Source organism: Zootoca vivipara, chromosome 6 (genome assembly GCF_963506605.1).
Source record: "Zootoca vivipara chromosome 6, rZooViv1.1, whole genome shotgun sequence".
Lineage (NCBI taxonomy): Eukaryota > Metazoa > Chordata > Lepidosauria > Squamata > Lacertidae > Zootoca > Zootoca vivipara.
In genome coordinates, this window is record NC_083281.1 from 75,354,919 (window position 1) to 75,374,136 (window position 19,218).

The following is a 19,218-nucleotide window of genomic DNA, read 5'->3' on the forward strand; positions in this document are numbered from 1 at the left end:
GCCTTGGATTCGTATCGAGATCATTCTATCATTTTTGAGATTGCATCCCAGTACAGCTTTCGCCACTCTTTTGTTGACTATGAGGGCCGCTCCATGTTATCAAGATATGTTGGGATGTTAATGCTGTGAGCCCCTCCAGCCTATGCTCAGGTTGTATATGCTTTTTGTAAATAAATCCATATATCTTAAAGACACCACAGTCTCCACTGACCTTCATTCCAAGGAAACCAAACCTGGGTAAGTGGAAGAACCCTGGAAGTGCCTTGCCATTCAGAGATTGGAGTATGTGCAAGAATATGGATTGTGGCTAATGGCCTATTTATTTCTGCTGGGGTTCTGTCACCAAAGAGTCCTTGCCCCAAAGGACTCAATCCAGGCAATTCTCCTTTTTATACATACAGTGGTGCCTCGCAAGACGAATTTAATTCGTTCCGCAAGTCAATTTGTTTTGCGAAATATTCGTCTTGTGAATCGCGGTTTCCCATAGGAATGCATTGCAGTTTCTTTTTTTGCCCATAGCAACGCATTAATTAAATTTCAATGGGAAACCACGATTCGCAAGACAAATTTTTCGCAAAACGATTTCGTCTTGCGAGTCAGCATCAGATCGCAAGACGCATTCATCTTGTGAAAAATTCGTCTTGCAGGGCATTTGTCTTGCGAGGTACCACTGTATAATTATTTTTTCCCTGTACCAACAGATTCCAATCTCATAGTCACAGTACCTTCGACGCCTCCTTTTCCATGGAGGCGCAGGTTGCAGCCACAGCTAAGGTGCATTTTTCCATCTCTGAATCAAGCAGTTGGTCCCTTACCTTTCTTGCCCTGATCTGGCCACAGTGATCCATGCGATGGTCACCTCCAGGCTGGATTATTGTAACTCGCTTTACGCAGGGCTGCCCCTGAAGCTGCCCCAGAAACTCCAGCAGGTGCAGAATGCCACGGCGAGGCTCCTTACGGGGTCCCTGCCATGGGACCACATTCATCCAGTGCTTTACCAGCTGCACTGGATTCCGGTGGAGTACAGGATCAGATTTAAGGTGCTGGTTTTGACCTTTAAAGCCCTATGCAGCTTGGGACCCTCGTACCTACGGGACCGCCTCTCCTGGTATGCCCCGTGGAGGACTTTAAGGTCCACAAATAACAAAATTTTGGAGATCCCGAGCCATAAGGTGGTTAGATTGGTCTCAACTAGGGCCAGGGCCTTTTCAGTATTGGCCCCGACTTGGTGGAACGTTCTCTCACAGGAGACCAGGGCCCTGCGGGATTTGTCATCTTTCCACAGGGCCTGCAAGATGGAGCTGTTCCGCCTGGCCTTTGGGCTGGACTCATTCTGACCACTATGTTTTTCCTCCCCTATGGTTTTGATTTGGGTCATTTTAAAATGAGGCTGCATTTTTTTAAAAATTAAATCTAAATTGTATTTTAATCCGCATTTTAATCAATTGTTTTTTCTTTTACATTTTATTGTAATTGTAATGTTATTGATGTCAGCCGCCCTTAGCCCGGCTCTCACTGGGGAGGGCGGGGTATGAATAAAAAATTATTATTACTTATTATTGTTATTATAACCACATGTTTGGAAGGGACCCAGACTGACTTCCCAAACCCATAACAATAACTATACTGTATGTAGCCCATGGTTTCTTATGAAATAGTGCATTTTTTATGTTCCACACTTTCGCCCAAGGTAGATTTGATCCAAACTGATAAAGTGAATCACCTAACTGTGTTTTAAACTGATAATGTTTCTGACGACCTGTTGGCCTGTTTCTGATCACCCAAACTTTGCACATGTTCCTAATTCCAGCAACTGCTGCATGCTGAAAGCACATTCATAATACATTCATGAGCCTTGTGAATCATTATGGAGATGGCAAGACCTCTGTATTTAAAAATAACAATTTATCAGCCCATTACGCATCCCTAAGCCAGCTCTTTAGGAGTGAGAAGCAAGATACCGAATCATTCAGTCTGATTAAAACATACAAATCCAGATGAAAGCTGAATAAACAGATTTTATGGAATTGGTTTTGCTGAAGTAACCCAGGAAATTCTGGAAGCTCTTATTTCCTTGGCTTTTTTGAGTTGTTGCCATGAGGTTTGTTTATTTAATCACTGAATGGTTTATCTTTGAAATAGCCATTCTTCTTTCTTTTCTGCAAATAAAATAACTGATTTACTGAATAGTTTTTGTTTTATGGGGATGAATCTTGCTGGAAGGTTGCTAAATTGTCTTGTATTTGCGTAATTGTTTTGCCTTTTTTTATTGCTTTGACGTGAGTTTGCTTATGATAAATCTGACACCGAATCGCTCGTTACCTGGCTTCACGGCTGGTAAGTTTCTATTGCCTGTGGCTGTGTGTGCCTTTTGTTTATCTTGGTTGCTAACAAGGGCGTACCCACCATTCGGCAAGTTAGGGCAGCTGCCCTACTCTAGAAGCAGGGCTGGTGGGCAGAGGCGGAGCACAGCCCGGCGGAGCGCGAGTTCGCCATTCCCGCCGCACCGCGCCACACCCTCCCTCCAGCTCCCCGGCGCGCCCTCAGGCAAGGCCAAGCGCGGCGGGGAACCAGGGAGCGCGGCGCGGCGGGCGGGAACGCTGAACTCGCGCTCCGCTGGGCTGGGCTCCGCCTCCGCCCACCAGCCCTGCTTCTAGGGAGGGGCACAGCCCGGCGGAGCGCGAGTTCGCTGTTCCCGCCCACTTTGTGGCCCCTCCCCTTCCGTGCCTTGGCCCCTCCCCTTGCCCCCCCCTAGTTTTGATCCTGGGTACGCCCATGGTTGCTAAACTGCCATGGGAGCATTAGACCATAGACTTATAAATCTGCTTTGATGGACAATAATACTGTAATGCCAAATGACTTAACAGGGATGCTCGCAAGATTATAGTAATAAAAAAGTGATGTGATGCCCTATGAAATCTAAATAAGAAAAGTGTTAGCATGCATACTGTTCTACTTCTGTTCCTGAGAAAGCTTAAAAAATGGCAAAGGCTGTTTGACTAGAACCTGAGGCTGGCGGGGGGGGGGGAGCAAATGCAGACCTCCAGTCTCCTCTCTTTGGCTTTTTGGCATCACCCCAGACTGCCCTCCTCTTTCAACAAGCCACACCTTGGGTGTTCTAGCCTGCCTAGAATGTGCCCTTGAAATCTGACGATGACTTGTGTTTGTTTGCCTGGATGGAGAATAGACAGAGGTGTGTGAGCTTGTGTAGAAATTAGCTTGCTGCTGCAAAGGTAAAACTTTACATATATTCATAGCTGTCAACTTCTGGATTGGAAAATAAGGGATCAGCAGCCTCACCCAGTGGTGCGGGACAGGGAATCGGTTCTGCGCATGTCCACGATTTCCAGCAGCACTCCGCAAGTGAGCAAGCAGCCAGCCGCCGAGCGAGGTGTTTTAGCGGGCGGCGGCTGGCTGCTCACTCGCTCGCTCGCCGGGGGGACGGGGACGCCGAGTGGAGCCTCCCTGGCCAGCAGGGAGGGAGAGGAGCTGCTTCCTTTGAAATCTAGGAAAATTACGGGATATCTAACGATCCGGGATAGCAGCGGGGAACGGATTTAAATAAGGGAGTTTCCCGCAAGAAACGGGAGGGTTGACAGCTATATTGCCCGAAACAAAATAAAAAAAATCCCTTCCAGTAGCACCTTAAAAGGTAAAGGGACCCCTGACCATTAGGTCCAGTCGTGACCGACTCTGGGGTTGCAGCGCTCATCTCGCGTTATTGGCCGAGGGAGCCAGCGTACAGCTTCCAGGTCATGTTGGCAGCATGACAAAGCTGCTTCTGGCAAACCAGAGCAGCACACAGAAACGGAAACACCGTTTACCTTCCTGCTTGGAGCGGTACCTATTTATCTACTTGCACTTTGACGTGCTTTCGAACTGCTAGGTTGGCAGGAGCTGGGACCAAGCAACGGGAGCTCACCCCGTCGCGGGGATTCGAACCGCTGACCTTCTGATCAGCAAGCCCTAGGCTCTGTGGTTTAACCCACAGCGCCACCTGTGTCCCACCTTAGAGAGCAACTAAATATGTTATTGGTATGAGCTTTCGTGTGCATGTACACTTCTTCAGATACAGTGAACAGAAGTCCCCAGACCCTTATATATAGTGAGAGGGTGAGGAGGGGTATTTCTCAGAAGGGTGGTGGGAATGGGGGATTGGCTGATAGGTGTGGTAAACCTGTTGACGACTGTTAAGGACTGCAATTGGTCTTACAGGAAAAAGCAAGCGGTGAGATGGCTAAAAATAGCTTTATCATGTATAATGAGATAAGAATTATATATTGCCCGCCCACTTTTGCCACTGGCCCTGCCCGCCACTGGCATATGGACTTCAGAAGGAAATGGACCTCTTGGAATGAAAACAGGGTTAGAGGCAACCATGGACGACAGTCAAGGCTTCTTTCTGTTCAAACCACTTTTGACTCTCTTAAAAACTACGAGTCTGCATCCAGCCCAGGTTTTCTTCTTTTCTAGTCTTACCACTAGAGGGCGCGAAGTGTCCACTGATGCAAGGCCGCTTTTAGACTTTGCAGTTGCAATTCAATCCTAGGCAAAATTGGGTCTCGCAATGAAAGCGGATTTGGTGCTGTGGCACAACAAATGTACTTCTCTGCCCCATAAAAGCAAAAAAAAAGAAAAAAAGACAGCCACAGAATTTTTTTCTGGTGGGAAAACGGGAAATGCATTTTAACGTGTGGAATTAATGGAAACATCATTGGGTGGTGCAACCTCTGTAGACACAACTCAGAATGAATGGTCGATAATCAGGAAGGAGATTCCAAGAGATTTAAAGAAATTATTTATGTATGCCACCACAGCAGCAAGTGAGACTGTACCATCAAAAAAAAATTGGCTGATTAAACCGATGAAATATGCTGAGATGGGTAAACTGATAAGGCAGATAAGGGACCAAGCGAGACAAAAATTTAGTAAAGATTGGGATTTATTCAAACAATACCTGAAAGACCACTGCGAAGAATTATTTTTTTGACTGATTTAGATTAAGTCTTGTAACAAGAAATATCAAATAGGGAAAAAGTTGGTAACCAACAATTTAGATTTATTATGATATGCATTCAACCAAGAACTCCAAAAGACCAAAGTAAGAAGGGGAGGGAAGTCTGAGGTAATTAGAACATCAGTGAGTCGAATGATTAAGAATATATCTTTGTTTTCTCTTTATTATGATTTAGAAACACATGTACATCAGCAGGAAACGGAAACTTTACATTGTGATTTCATGTTAAGAAGGCATTTTTGTTGCAAAAACCCAATAAAGATTAAAAAAAGAAAAGAATGGTTGATAAACAGTGACGTTGTATAACCTCCACAAAAATCAAGATGAATGCTCAATAAAGAGATAGTCTGGAAGAGCCTGTACTCTGTTGTTTTCTGTAGGTGGCTGTCGTTTTTCCCACAGTAGAAGACCAATAAAATAAAATAAAAATGAGTTGGGAAGTCCCTTCTGGGGACAATGGGTGTGCATCGCTTTGTTGTTTGTGGCCTCTATGGCTTGTGTTCTCTCTTCAAATGTAAATCACAGCCCTGACTTCCATCACTGGCTAAGAACACCGAAAGATGGTAGCAGGATATTTCTCACAAACAATTGGACACTTTGGCTCATATATCAGCTTCTGAAAGGGCAAGACCAATGTGAGCATGGACGATGAGCTCACGGGGACAAGGCCGAGTTTTTTTTTTCTGGTTTTCTCCCTTGCAAAGATACTGTAGACAAGCGTTGTGTTATCTGTTTGTGACATGTCCCTGATTATTATTTTTCAGATGCGTTCGGGTACCGATTATTAGTTTTCCCTCTTGATTGTTTTGAAAAAAAAAGTCATATTGAGTGTTGTTTCTAAAATGGAAGGGTGGGACAATATTTTAAAAAAATAAAGATAAAAATCATATTTAAAAAAGCACATTAACATAAATATTAAAATTGAAACATTCATGAAGAAAGGCTTCACAAACTACAACATTTCTTCTCTAGCAAGAAGATAAGTTCTGGAATAGTTTGTACCCTGGACACTTGTTGCTGACATATTGAATGAATGAATGAATGAATGAATGAATGAATGTCCCTAGGGGTCCCCCCCACCTAGGTTATGCCCCCTTGGTAGCAGTGATAGGCAGCCAGTTTAATTTCCCATCATCCCCCACTGATGTATCATTCCTCCAGGGCACTGTGGGGAATTTAAATAGTAGGCGCCACTAGAGGCCTCCACTTCTCAATGCTCCATTGGGGGCATGATGGGAAATTAAAATGGCTGCTTGAAGACGCAGCTTCCCAGTAGTTGGGACGAGCTGGAACATGTGCAGAGGAAAGCAGCAAAGATGATCAAGGGTCTGGAAACTAAGCCTTACAGCGTGCACTTAAAAGAGCTGGGTATGTTTAGCCTGGAAAAAGAGGAGACTGAGAAGAGATATGATAGCCACCCATCTTCAGATATCTCAAGGGCTGTCACATGGAAGAGGGAGCAAACTTGTTTTCTCCTGCTCTGGAGGGTAGGACTCGAGGCAATGGCTTCAAGCTACAAGAAATGAGATCCCGAATAAATATCAGGAAGAACTTTCTGACAGTAAGAGCTGTTCGACAGTGGGACAGTCTCCCATGAGAGGTGGTGGACTCCCCTTCCTTGGAGAGGTTTTTCAGCAGAGGTTGGATGGCCACCTGTCATGGATGCTTTAGCTGAGATTCCTACATTGCAGGGGGTTGGACTAGATGACCCTTGGGTCCCTTCCAGCTCTAAGATGCTATGGTGCACTGGTGCCTGGCAGCTATCCAAGGGCGACAGGTGACGGAGCTGGGATTGGGTGGGGAAACCCTGCGTGAAGAACCCTGGCCTCTGGAAGGCCAGGCAAGTGCCTCTTTCCTGGTGTCCCACTGCCAACGCCTTATCTGGAAAAGAGGAAGATTGTATGGATCTGGGGGGAATACAGTCAAGCACTGTGCTCACACACCCCACTCCAAGGTTGGGGGGGGCAGAGTAACAGAGAGCGCAGTGTCCCTCGCAGAGCTTATTCGAGAGCCAGGAAAGGCACCCTTGCACATCTCGCCACCAGCTGCTTGGGGATATTTAATTGGAGGGGGAAAACACACAGCCTTCATTGTCAGAGGGATGGCACCAAGAGAGCGGCACGGACACAGCCTCTCTTCAGATTCTCTCTCCAGTCAAGCCCCACAGGGATGGGGAACCTGCAGAAGTCAAATGCGGCCCTCTTAAGGCTCTCTATCTGGACCCTGGGACCCTCCCCAAAATGTCCCCTTAAGTGTTTTTCCCTGACTGGAAAGTGTCCTTGAATTCAGATAATGCCGCTTGGATGGAGGATGAATCATAGAGTTGGAAGAGACCACAAGGGCCATCCAGTCCAACCCCCTGCCAAGCAGGAAACACCATCAAAGCATTCTTGACATATGGCTGTCAAGCCTCCACTTAAAGACCTCCAAAGAAGGAGACTCCACCACACTTCTTGGCAGCAAATTCCACTGTCGAGCAGCTCTTACTGTCAGGAAGTTCTTCCTAATGTTTAGGTGGAATCTTCTTTCTTGTAGTTTGAATCCATTGCTCCGTGTCCGCTTCTAAAGAAGAGTGGCTGAAAAATACTGCACAAAACGCGCTACACAAAAGTCAAAATTCACATTTATTGCTCTGCTCACTTTTGCCTCAGGCTCCGCCCACCACCAGCATCCGGCCCCCAGAAAGTTGATTAGGAGTGGATGCGGCCCTTGGGCTGAAACAAGTTTCCCCACCCTCCTGTGTGGCATGTGGGAGAGGACCTGTTCAGCTTGACGACACTAGCAGTCGTGTCAATTTGAGGGCGGAGGAAGCAGTCACACAAAGGAGGCCTGGTGGTCTTTTCAGTTCAAGTTCTTATTCTTCTGCCTTTCTGTACAGTTTCAGTTTAATGTTGAATCACAGGGACACAAGGTTGCCTTCTGGTGAGGAGGATGCTTGGTCCATCTAGCTCAATACTGCACACACTGACTGGAAGCAGCTCTTCATGGCTTCAGACAGAGGTCTCTTCCAGCCCTACCCGGAGAAGCTGGTGGCCAAACCAGGAACCCTTTGCAGGGACCACCATACCTTTGACTCCCACCCAACATAATTCCTGATCCAGCTAGCCAGGTGCAGTCTACTCTGACTGGCAGCAGCAGCTCCCCAAGAGAGGGGCCTTTCCAAGCGCAACCTTAACTTGTAGACATTGGAATCCAGAGGAAAAATACGGTAGAGTAATGAAACTGGGGAGGGGGGAGGATCACTTCAGCCTTATTTGCAATTGCCATGAGACATTATCGCCAAGAACAGAAATAACAAGCGCCACACACACATGGTTTTTGCTATTTCGGGAGCAAAACCCCAAACATCTACCAAGCTTTGGGCAGGGAAAAACCAAAGCTCAGTGGTTAGAGCACCTTTTTTCCCCATGCAGAGTGCCCCAGGTTCAGCATCTCCAGGTAAAGGCTGGGAGAGACCCCCACTTGGAACCTGGGAGAGCTGCTGCCAGTCAGTGTAGACAATACTGAATTAGATGGAGCATTGTTTTGACTCGGTAGGGAGCTCATATGAGTTGCTTGACCAGAAGAGTAAGGAAAAACAGATAAAGAAGTCAAATGTTCATCGCTAGCTGGCCCCATCACCTCCCTGCCAGGTGTGAGTTGCCTTGCCATGTGGCCCGACTTAAAAAAACAGATGTAATTTGCCATGACCACTCAAAGTTCATGTTGTCCCCCCCCCCCGGCCCATTTCCACCCCACCCCCCTTTTGGTGGATCTTTCTGGAAAAGCAATTGCTACAGGAAGTAGCTAAAAATAGACAGTCGTTTGCCTCTAGGTGTAATATTCCTTTCTGACCTCATCACCTCCCACTCCCACTCCCCAGCTGAATACAATGCATATAGAAAAGGGGGGGTGACATACTTTTCTGCACACAAAAATTGCAAAGCAGTTATTATCATGCTTTGCCTCCATCACAGACTTACGCTTACACACACACACACACACACACACACACACACACACACGAGAGAGAGAGAGAGAGAGAGAGAGAGAGAGAGAGAGAGAGAGAGAGAGAGAGAGAGAGGGAGGGAGGGAGGGAGGGAGGGAGGGAGGGAGGGAGGGAGGGAGATGGCCCCACACAAAGAAGACGAAAAACCCATCCCAGGCAAACAAGGGAGAAGGAGTTTTTATTTTATTTCTTTAAAAGGCAATCCAAATTCACCAGTCAATATAAATCTAAGAAGCTGCCATACCAGGATATTCCCTCAACCCATTAAGCTCGATATTGGCCACATCAGGGCTGAGGACCCTTGTACACTCCAGATGTTGTTGAACTTCACCTTCCATCAGCTCCAGCCGGCATGATCAGCCTTCAGGAATGATGGAGTTGGGGTTCAGCGACATCTGGAAGGTGCCAGATTAGGAAAGACTGGCAGTCACCTGACTCTACAGGGTGTCAAACAGGAATCTTCCCTCTATCTAACCTGATATTTATGCTGAGGACTAAAGTGGGGACCTTCTGGATGCCAGGGAACGTCCCAAGCAGGGCATTAGCCATGTAGAGCTCAGAGTGGCCGTACACCGATTGGGAGGAGGTCTCCAATGTTTCAGGCATGAGTCTTTAAGAACCTACGCACAGTAATTTAGCTGGAGAAGGCCTATCTAGTCCAGCATTCTCTTCTCACAGTGATCAGGCCTATGAGCAGAATGTAAGAAAAGGCTGCTGGATCAAGCCAGGGGCCCGTCTAGTCCCACATCCTAGAGACCAAGTCGATGCCTGTGGGATACCTGCTAGCAGGACCTGAGCCTTCTCGCTTCCTGTGGCTTCCAGCGCCTGGTAATTCAAAAGCATTACAGTATTGCCTCTGACCATAGGCAGAGAGCATTGCCATCAGGGCTGGTAGTAGCTTTATCTTCCATAAATTTGCCCAATCCTCTTTGAAAACCATCCAAAGTGGCGGCCATCCCTGCCTCCTGTGGAGGGCAGTTCCATAGTTTAACCACTTGCTGCATAAAGAAGTACTTTTGTCTCTCCTGAATCCTTCTGCCTCATTGGATGGCCACCCATTTGGGTGTGATGAGGAAGAGATGGAACCTTTTCTCTGTCCACTTTCTCTATACCACGCATAACTTTATACACGTCTATCATAGAATTGTAGAGTTGGAAAAAGACCCTGAGGATCATCTAGTCCAACCCCCTGCAATGCAGCTGTCCCATACAGGGATCGAACCTGCAACCTTGGCAATATCCGAGACCTTCCATGTGCAGAGCTTTTCCTCTGCAACTGAGCTCCAGCCCCTCCCCAGCAGCAAAATGTAGGCAGAAATCATATCTTCCATTTCCGAGTCCCAAAGGCAGATTTCTCCCCAGAACAGAACCAAACCTTTGCTGATTTTTAAACTCTCAGTTTAAAAATCCAATTAACTCATGCTCACAGCAGATCCACTGAAACAAAGTCTTTACTAGGGCTTCATCTGCATATACATTTAGAGCATCATGCCACTTGCCCCCCAAAGAATCCTGGGAACTGTAGTTTAAGGGTGCTGAGTGTTGTGAGGAGATCCCATTCTCCTCCACAGAGCTACTATTTCCAGAGTGGTTTAACAATCTTCAGGGAATTATGGGGATTATAGCTCTGGGAAGGGAATAGGGGTCTCCTAAATACTCTCGGCACCCTTAGCAAACCACAGTTCCCAGAATTATTTGGAGGAAGTTGTGGTATCATAGTGCTTCAATGCATGGTGTGAAGCCTACCAGTTTGTAGCCAGTGGTAGTCCTACTCAGAGTAGCCCCATTGATCTTGATGGACATAACTAAAGAGGTTGGTTAATTTCAGTGTGTCTCCTCTGAGTAGGACTTAGTTGGCTTACAACCCCCTGACAGCTCACTTTCAGATGCCCTACCAAATTTTCCTCATCCACATTTCAGTTTTCCAAATCGCCTGGATTGTGAGCAAGTCCCAATGTATTAAGAATCACCTGGTTCTCTTGTGCTTTTATTGTTGCTACGGAGTTCTAAAAACAGTGTTTTCAATTCCTTCATGTCTTTCCTGCCTCCTTTGTATCATTGACAGACATGTGCACACATCGATAAAAACTGTGGAATCCAGATTCTTCTTTTTCTGGGTAGTCTCTGACATGCAGCAAACTAAAGAAACAACATATGCAGCAAAAAAGATCAGGAAATCCATTGGGATCAGGTGAGAAGGTGCTGCAAGGGAGTGGGGCAAGTGCTGAATTTAGCCCATGATGGGTCATCAGTTGCCTATGTTTACCTTTCCACTGTGTGAATTAAAAACAATGGGGACTAGAAACCCAGTTTAAAGAGAGTTTCAGGAATTCAGCAGATTCTCTGCTTTGAGTAAAGGCTAGCCAGATATTCTCTCTCTCTCTCTCTCTCTCTCTCTCTCTCTCTCTCTCTCTCACACACACACACACACACACACACACACACACACTGCTCAATTTACCTCTTCAAAAATGTGGGGAACCTAATTGGGTAGGGCCCTTACTCAAAGGAGAGAAGCTGGGTTTTCTGGACACACAAAATTGGATATTTTGGCGACAGAGTAGTACCCTGACCCCAGAAGGCTAGTGAAAAAGAAATGCAATGGAATTGGAAACCCAAGTTTAAACCTCCCTTCCACTCCTACAGCTCCAATATTAGTTGGTTAGAGGGGGAGTGATTGCTTCCAAAAGTGTTCCTCATTTGGCCTCCTAACCCAATACAGGTTCCCAAAATCAGATGCCCAGTAGGATGTCACACATACCCCTCACCAGGGGTGGGGAGGAAGGAAGCATGCAAAAACATGTACAAATCCAAAGGGTGAGCACTCTTTACATATAAATCTCTATGCTGAGGCGTACATAGACGGACAGATTTTGCTCCCCCTGCCCAGCTTGAGACATTTTCCCCCTTTGCCACTTCGAACAAGTATTAAAAGCTGCTGTAGCCTGCACAACCTCACTTCTATGCGTAAGAACCATCAAACCACCCTGATCCCAGAGGAGGGTAGCTGGGTGTCCGGCAGTCGTTCAACAGGTTGGCAGAGGTTGAGCAGGGAGCGAGAAGTCTCAGAGGGTCCGCAGAAGAATAAAAATGGCTGGAACAGATGGGTCGGTTTGGTCAAAATGAAAACCGGGCCACAAGACATCAGTTAGGTAGAATCGGCACATCAACAATGTTCATCCCCTGGCAAGGACTAACCATTCTGCCATGTGCAACCTTGAATGTACCGAGTGCAGCCCAACGAGGGAACATAGCAGCAGAGGAAACAACATGTTCCCGACGCCCACTCCCTCAAATCCATCACCGAGGAGGAGAGTCTGCGAAATAAAACCCATGCCCGCAGGATCCTTAACAAGGCAAGCAAGACGACTCTTTGGGGAGCTTCCAGGATGGCAAGTCCTCCCGGTGGAGGGGCCCCCTCAAAGTGCAGATCCTCAGCTCGTGGGCTAAAGTCAGCACCTCGGGCCTCTCCCTGCTTTTGACCGTCTTGCGACCCCGAGTGGTGTCAGAGTTGTGGCCGAGGACCGTGCCATCAGGCGTACCGACGGCCAAGGTGGTGCGAATGGACAGTCGGACGCCTATAGTGCCGGTGGCAGCGCCAGTGCTGGCGCAGCTACTTCGGTCGGTGCCAGTCCTGCCATTTGCAGAGCTGGCTGCGCAGCCGCAAGGGGCACCCAAGGCCCCTTCCTCCCTGTCCGCTTCCTCCTCTTCCTCCTCCTCCTCCTGGATGGCGCTCAGCCTGGGGGCGCTGCGTCCCCTGTCCGCCGGAGGCCTGTAGGGGCATTTGCAGTTGAGAAGTTTGCGAAGGGGCACGAGGGGGATGATGGCTTCGCCCAGGAGCTGCTGCTGGATGTGGCGCGAGTCGTTTTGCCTCTTGAGCCGCTTGAACTCGTTGAAGGCTGAGTGGGACGTCTGGTAGAGCAAAAGTGCCATGGCGTGGGCCTTCTCGGCCTTGGAGAGCAGGACGGCGTGGCACCGCAAGACCACTGCTTTGTTCTTGACCTGGTGCCGGTAGACCCAGGCGAAGACCTTGGGGTGCCGCCCGTCGGCCACGCAGTAGGTGATGCGGTGCAGCAGGTAGGCATGGCTGGGCCGCCAGAGACCTTTCTCGCAGGGGCTCATGCGGATGCCGTGGGGGCCGAGGGTCAACTTCATCTTGGTGCTGCGGCTCCCGAACTCGCTCTTGGCCCAGATCTTCTCCACCGCCTCTTCGGTGCAGCCCTCGCCTTTTGCCTGCAGGGTGACGGCGTTGCCCAGGTACCAGGCGGTGTAGGTGGGGTCTTCCTTGTTCAGCTCTACTTTCTGGCGCTTGCTGCGAAAGACGCTGCCCAGCCGCTCCAGGGGGCACTCGGGCCACAGGTCCGGGCAGGAGCGGACAAAGTTGGAGAGCAAAGAGCTGTAGCTCAAGCCGGGACCCAAACTCTTGCTCTTCGCTTTGCCCTCATTCTCCTCCACCAGGACAAACTTGCTCCGGCGCCAGGGCAGCATGGCAGCCATAGTGGGCAGCAGAGAGGTCCCAATCCAGGCACGCTAACCCTTACCTAGGGGCAAGGCTTCTCTTGCGGCTGCGGGGGAGGGTGGGTACACATCCCAGGAAGAATCAGCCTAGGCGGATGCTGGCTAATGCAAAAGCCAGCGCGGCACAGGGGTTGGAACGTTCGGCTAGGACCCGCGAGACCAGGGTTCAAATCCCTGCTCGGCCATGGAGCTCGCTGGGTGACCTTGGGAGCCAAGCCTAATCTACCTTGCAGGGTTGTTGTGGGGATTTACTGAGGAGGAAAGAGAGCCATATAGGTGGCGCATTGAGCTCCTTGGAGGGAATGGTGAGCTGTAAATACCATGTATCAGTATAGCAATACTATGCCTGAGCTCGGCTAGGCTCCCTGGTGCCCTGCTCCTAGCTAGAAAGGGGGGCTCCTTGTTTTCATCCTTGGGGGTGAGAGTTCAATTCTCCCCTTTGCCGGATCCTATCCTCCCGGTGCACCTCGGCATGTGTGAATGCCAAAGACGTGTCCACCCCCACTCTGTCTTGACCTACTCCTCCTACCCACTGTAGGGGGGCGGGGGCAGTTCTCTCTCTATTTTCGGGAGCCCCGATTTCTGCCCTATTTAAAGAGGCAGCTGGTGTGTGTTATTGAAGCGGGGCGGGGGGGGGGCGCGGAGATGAAATATTCCTTTTCTGCCCAGAGTCTGCCTCCCTGCCTGCTGGTCTCCCTTTCCTAGCCCGGAGATCCCTCCAGGACTCATCCACCGGGCGCCTGGCTGGGGTTCCCCCACCCCGCGAAGAGAGCCCTGGCCCCAATTCCCCGTCCCCGTCTTGCCTCGGAGCCAGCTCCCGGTTCGGATCAGCCTTTCTGCCTGCGAGAAGCCGCGATCGAAGGAGGGGAAGCAGAGGCGGCGGCGGCGGCGGCGGAGTCCCTGCGCGCTGCTCCGCCTCCCTCTCCGGTCGCGCGCAAAGCTATACGCGCGCGATCCGAGCGCTCTCCCGGGCCGCCCGCCTTCCCGTCTCCCGACACGTGTAGGCGCGCGCACGTGTGAAAGGAGTGCGTCTAAGAGCAGATGCGCGCGGCGTCGGTCCTCCTCCGGGGGCGGGGAGGTAACTGAGAGGAAGATAAACACCCACTCACCACCCGGCCTGTCAAATTCACACTCAGGGGCTGTTGGCCTCAATAGCTCCGCCCCTTCCCGCGGGCGCGCGGCTCAGATCTCTTAGAATTGTAGGGGGTCAAAAGGGGTCATCTAGTCCAACCCCCTGCATGGCAGGATCGGAAGAAAAAGGTAAAAGTCAGAACGCGCTGGGGACCCAAGGATGCTTTGTGTTGTGTGGGGAATGGTCCATCGCCCCCATCTTCTGCCTTGGTATGGCATCCGCGCCACGAGTGTCAGGCCTGTTGCCCTCCGATGTGGTTGGACTTTCAGTTCTCATTAGCCCCAGCAGCCAGCACACCCAGTGGTCAGGGACGATGGGAGACGATGTTGCTGATAGGAGCCCCAGTCCCCCTACATCTGGAAGGCACCAGAGGTGGGGAATATCTCTGGGTCTCCAGGTGTTGCTGAATTCCAGCTCCCATCATCCTTCAGCAGCTGCTGCTCCCTTGGTTCCTCATCCCCTCCCCCGCCCAATTGACTCTGGTCTTTTTTTTCGGGGGGGGGGAGTTGTGTCAATCTAGGTATTTTTTGTTTCACATGTTTCACCACACCCCCTTGCCGATTTGAGCTGATGTGGAAAGGCAAAGGTGGCCCGCAGCAACCCCCACCAAGACCTGGCATAGCCTCAAGGGGGTTCACCTCCATTGTTTCTGGGAGCCACTGTTCTGGTAATAACTGGAAGGAGTCAAATCCTGAGCTTTGACTCATTCAGGGATGCAACGGACAGCCTCCCCATCCCTGCAAAGGCTGATTCAAAGGATGCTGAGATTGGAACACTGACTCGTGCAGAGACCACCAGAGATTCTGCACCTCCACTTCAAGAAGTCAGACTCACAGTACTTCTGACAACCTAGGCTGCTCTTGTGTACAGGGATTCCCATTGTATTCAACAGACCTTGCTCCTGAGTAGGCATGCATAAACTGGTGCAGCAAATGAATTTGCTTTTCATATACCATGCTGACAATCATACAGATGTGTGTGTGTGGGGAGACTCAACAGTGGGGAGGGGACATCACCTGTTGGACTTCTGCCTGCATATTATCCCAAACTGCCCAGGATCTATGGAGAATAGGGCTCTGGGGGAAGCAACCACTGTATACATTAAAATAATAATGGATTCATCCATTGGATGTGCTGTTTCAATGCAATTATGTCAAAATTTGCATTGCTATTAATCAGATGCAAAGCTCTTCACTCATCCAGGACTAAATTAGCTTGTTCTGAGCTGATGTATTTTCACCATGCGTCATGCTATTTTAAGTCATGTTCAAGTTTGTAGCTATCTAACTGCAAAGGGGGCGCAGGGGGGGCGGCTTTCTTGATTCCATCTTTTGAACACTAGGTTCCTGGTTCTCACAGGTGCTGAAATGTTATTCCTCTGAACTACTAGGCTGGTGTTCTTAAAAACAACACAAAACCCCGCCATTTGGCAATAAGCACATATTTCTCTCTCCTCCTCCTCTTTCAGATATCATATATGCAAGCGGTGAACTGGACAAATAATGGACTTTATATAAGACAGATTCCTGGGTCCCTGTATTAGGGAAATCTGCTTGCTCTTCTACAGGAGAGGTTGAGTGGTGGAGCCCTGACTTTCCATGAAGACACCTCGCTTGACAGCAGTACATTTGAAAAGAATCTAGAGGTCTTAGTAGCCCACAAGCTTAACATGAGCCACCAGTGTGATTCAGCAGCAAAGGAAACTAGTGCAATTATAGGCTGCATCAACAGGTCTAAAGTCCAGATGAAGGGAAGTCATAATTCTGCTCTATGCTGCCTTGGTCAGGTGCCACTAGGAATAATTTGTCCAGTTCTGGACACTACAGTTTAAGAAGGATACTGACAAGCTGGAGCATGTACAGAGGAGCTTTATGTGGAATGGTTGATAGAGTTGGGCATGTTTAGCCTAGAGAAGATGAGACTAAGAGATGATAAGATCATCTTCAAATATCTGAAGGCCTGCCACATGGAAGATGGAGCAAACTTGTTTATGCTGCTGCTCCAGAGGGTGGGACCGGATCTAATGGATTCAAATGACGAGAAAGGAGATTCCGACTAAACTTTCAGAAGAACTTCTGGCAGTAAGAGCTGTTCAACAGTGGAACGGACTACCTTGCAAGGTGCTGGACTCTCCTTCATCGGAGGTTTTTGAACAGAGGTTGGGTGGCCATCTGTCATGGAATCTTTAGTTCTGATTCCTGCATTGCAGGGGCTTGGACAATATGACCCTTTGGGGTCCCTTCCAACTCTACAATTCTACGATCCTATTATGAACTCCAAGTTGGGCTGGGAACATCCCCCTAGAGAGCCACAGCCAGTCATTGTAGACACTTCTGATCTAGATGGACCAATGCTTTCGACACACTGCTGGAATACATTCTGGAAAGCCACTGAAGATTGTGAAACACGGAAAGACAAGAGGGTCAGTGGTCACCCTCAGAGCTGTGTGCAAATCACCTCTCGAAGTTCCCCACCCTGTTTGTTGCCTAGGAGCCAGTTGGGATTTGTCCAGGGTGATGAGAAATTCTTCAGCAGTCTCTCATGTGTGGGGCTCACCTTCTTTCTTCCACCCCCACCCACCATGGAGTGCCAATTTAGGTTGGGGTATTTTCTGCAGTCCCTGCAAAGTCGCAACAACAGTTGCAGTGACTGTGTTTGACAGCACAAGCCCCCATTTTGCATCCCCCACAAAGCTCCAGGCCAGAGATGGGGAGATTTCTTTGCCCGAGAGTGACAACTCCATCTTCCAGGGGGCCAGTGGTGGGCAAGGGGAGAAGCAAAAGTGGACAGAAAAGCTGATGTTTATGGATGTTTTTATGGATGCCTCTCTCTATCCTCTTTCCAGGCAAGCAAGAATCATCCATAATCTGGGCTCAAGGGAACATCCCAGCAAGGGAAAATCGCCCGAGGAGGAGGCAGTGCAGGTGTGATGTACAGTTCTTGGGCATCGTTCAGGGGTGGGTGGGAAACCATGGATGATGCAACAGCAACAAAGGTGATGGAGGATATCTGGAGGGGATTCTGCAAAATTGCCCTTTTTTTCCCCTAGAGGAAGGACTCGGAAATATAAAATCTCCATTTCCTTAAACATAAATTTCCTGGGGGATTTTGGCTCAGCTCTCACCAAAATAACATTATTTTTTTCTGCAGTGAGAGCAACATAGGAACATGGGAAGCTGCCTTCTCCTAAGCCAGGTGCTTGGTTCATCTAGTACTGGCTCCACAGACTGGCAGGGGCTCTCTGGGGTATCAGGCAGGGGTCTCAACCCAGATGCCTGGGATTAAATCTGGGACCTTCTGCATGTGCTCTAGCACCAAGCGATGGTCGTTCCTGCAGAAAACTGTGATCAGAGAACAGTTTCCCCGTCTCTTTAAATAGAGCTAAGTAACAAATCAAATCATGCCATTTCCCTTGCTATAAAAAGGGTGATAAAGCATCTTTCTTCTCAGGGATGCTGTGAAAATGAATTAATGAACATTTCCAAAGAGCTTCAGAAGAGACAGAGGCAGAAACTGAAATAGCCTCCCCCCCCCCCGCCCGCTTTTTTTTTCTTTTTCTTTTTGTCTCCCCCAAGAGATGCTGGTATCTGAGCTGAATTTCCTCCAGGCCCGGTAACAAGTGTTAATGTAGCAAGTGATGGACATAAAGTGTAACCTGACTAAGCATCGGGAGGTTGCATTTGAAGTCCTCGTTATCGTTCTGAATGTCAAAAGAAGTTGAGGTCACCCCTCAGAATGAGGAACATTGGGATTCTGGGCTGCAGAGGCAGCGTGGAAACACATCAGAAGCCTTTGCAAAGATTGCAGAAAGCAGGAATTCTCTGACAGTGCCTGTGAATTTAAGGCTCACCAAAGGACTAACAGCGCAAGCTTGAGAGTTCCACAGAACTCTTCCTCAGTATAGAAAAAAGGAATCATTCTGTGTGGACTTGGCTTGGTACTGGTGATGGTATCCTTTTATGTAAATGAGTCAATAGGGCTGTCTGGTTTGCCAAATAAATAAATAAAAACCAGATAAATAAAACATGTTTGGTTGGGTTTTTTAAAAATAGTAATCTTACCCAATCTTCACAGCCAACTCTTGCACCCAGTTCAGACTCAGTTCTGCTTGTCTCCCTGTTTCTGTGGCTAGACATTTTCCTGAGGAGTAGGGGGAGCATAGAACACATTAGAATATGTGTGTTGGGCTAACAGTCAGCTTGGACGGTGAATGGAGTACTGAATCTCTGCTGAAGGAGCCCACTCTGCCCTTGTTTCACCCTGAAACCCTGAGTTTAGGAAAAACAAGAAAGTTAAGTTTACTAAAGTAAATTTATACTTGATAGGAAAAACCCTAGTTCTATCTCACAAAGAGCTCTTTGTTCTCAGCATACAAAGAGCTCTCCTTTCCGAAGGAGAGAAGGAAGAAGGGAATAAGGAAAGCTGCCCTGACAACATCAGTCCAGCACCTGAGAAAAGATCAGATCAGCACAAGTTAAAGATGTCTCTGTGGTGTAGCGGTTAGAGTGTCGGACTAGGACCTAGGATGCCCAGGTTCAAATCCCCACTTGGCCATAATAGCTC

The 19,218-nt window shown here is 48.7% G+C and overlaps 1 protein-coding gene across 1 annotated transcript; it reads right to left on the reverse strand.

Annotated features, from left to right (window-relative positions):
* Positions 1–11,439: 11,439 nt before the first annotated feature.
* On the reverse strand, positions 11,440–13,840 carry FAM43B (family with sequence similarity 43 member B). Its single transcript, XM_060276137.1, has one exon. It carries the CDS (start codon positions 13,500–13,502, stop codon positions 12,354–12,356), a length of 1,149 nt encoding a protein of 382 aa, XP_060132120.1. The 5' UTR covers positions 13,503–13,840; the 3' UTR covers positions 11,440–12,353.
* Between the last annotated feature and the right edge of the window lie 5,378 nt (positions 13,841–19,218).

What these genes read in the sequence shown, in the direction of transcription:
- FAM43B (XM_060276137.1), bottom strand. Translation starts at nt 13,502, where the DNA reads ATGGCTGCCATGCTGCCCTGGCGCCGGAGCAAGTTTGTCCTGGTGGAG.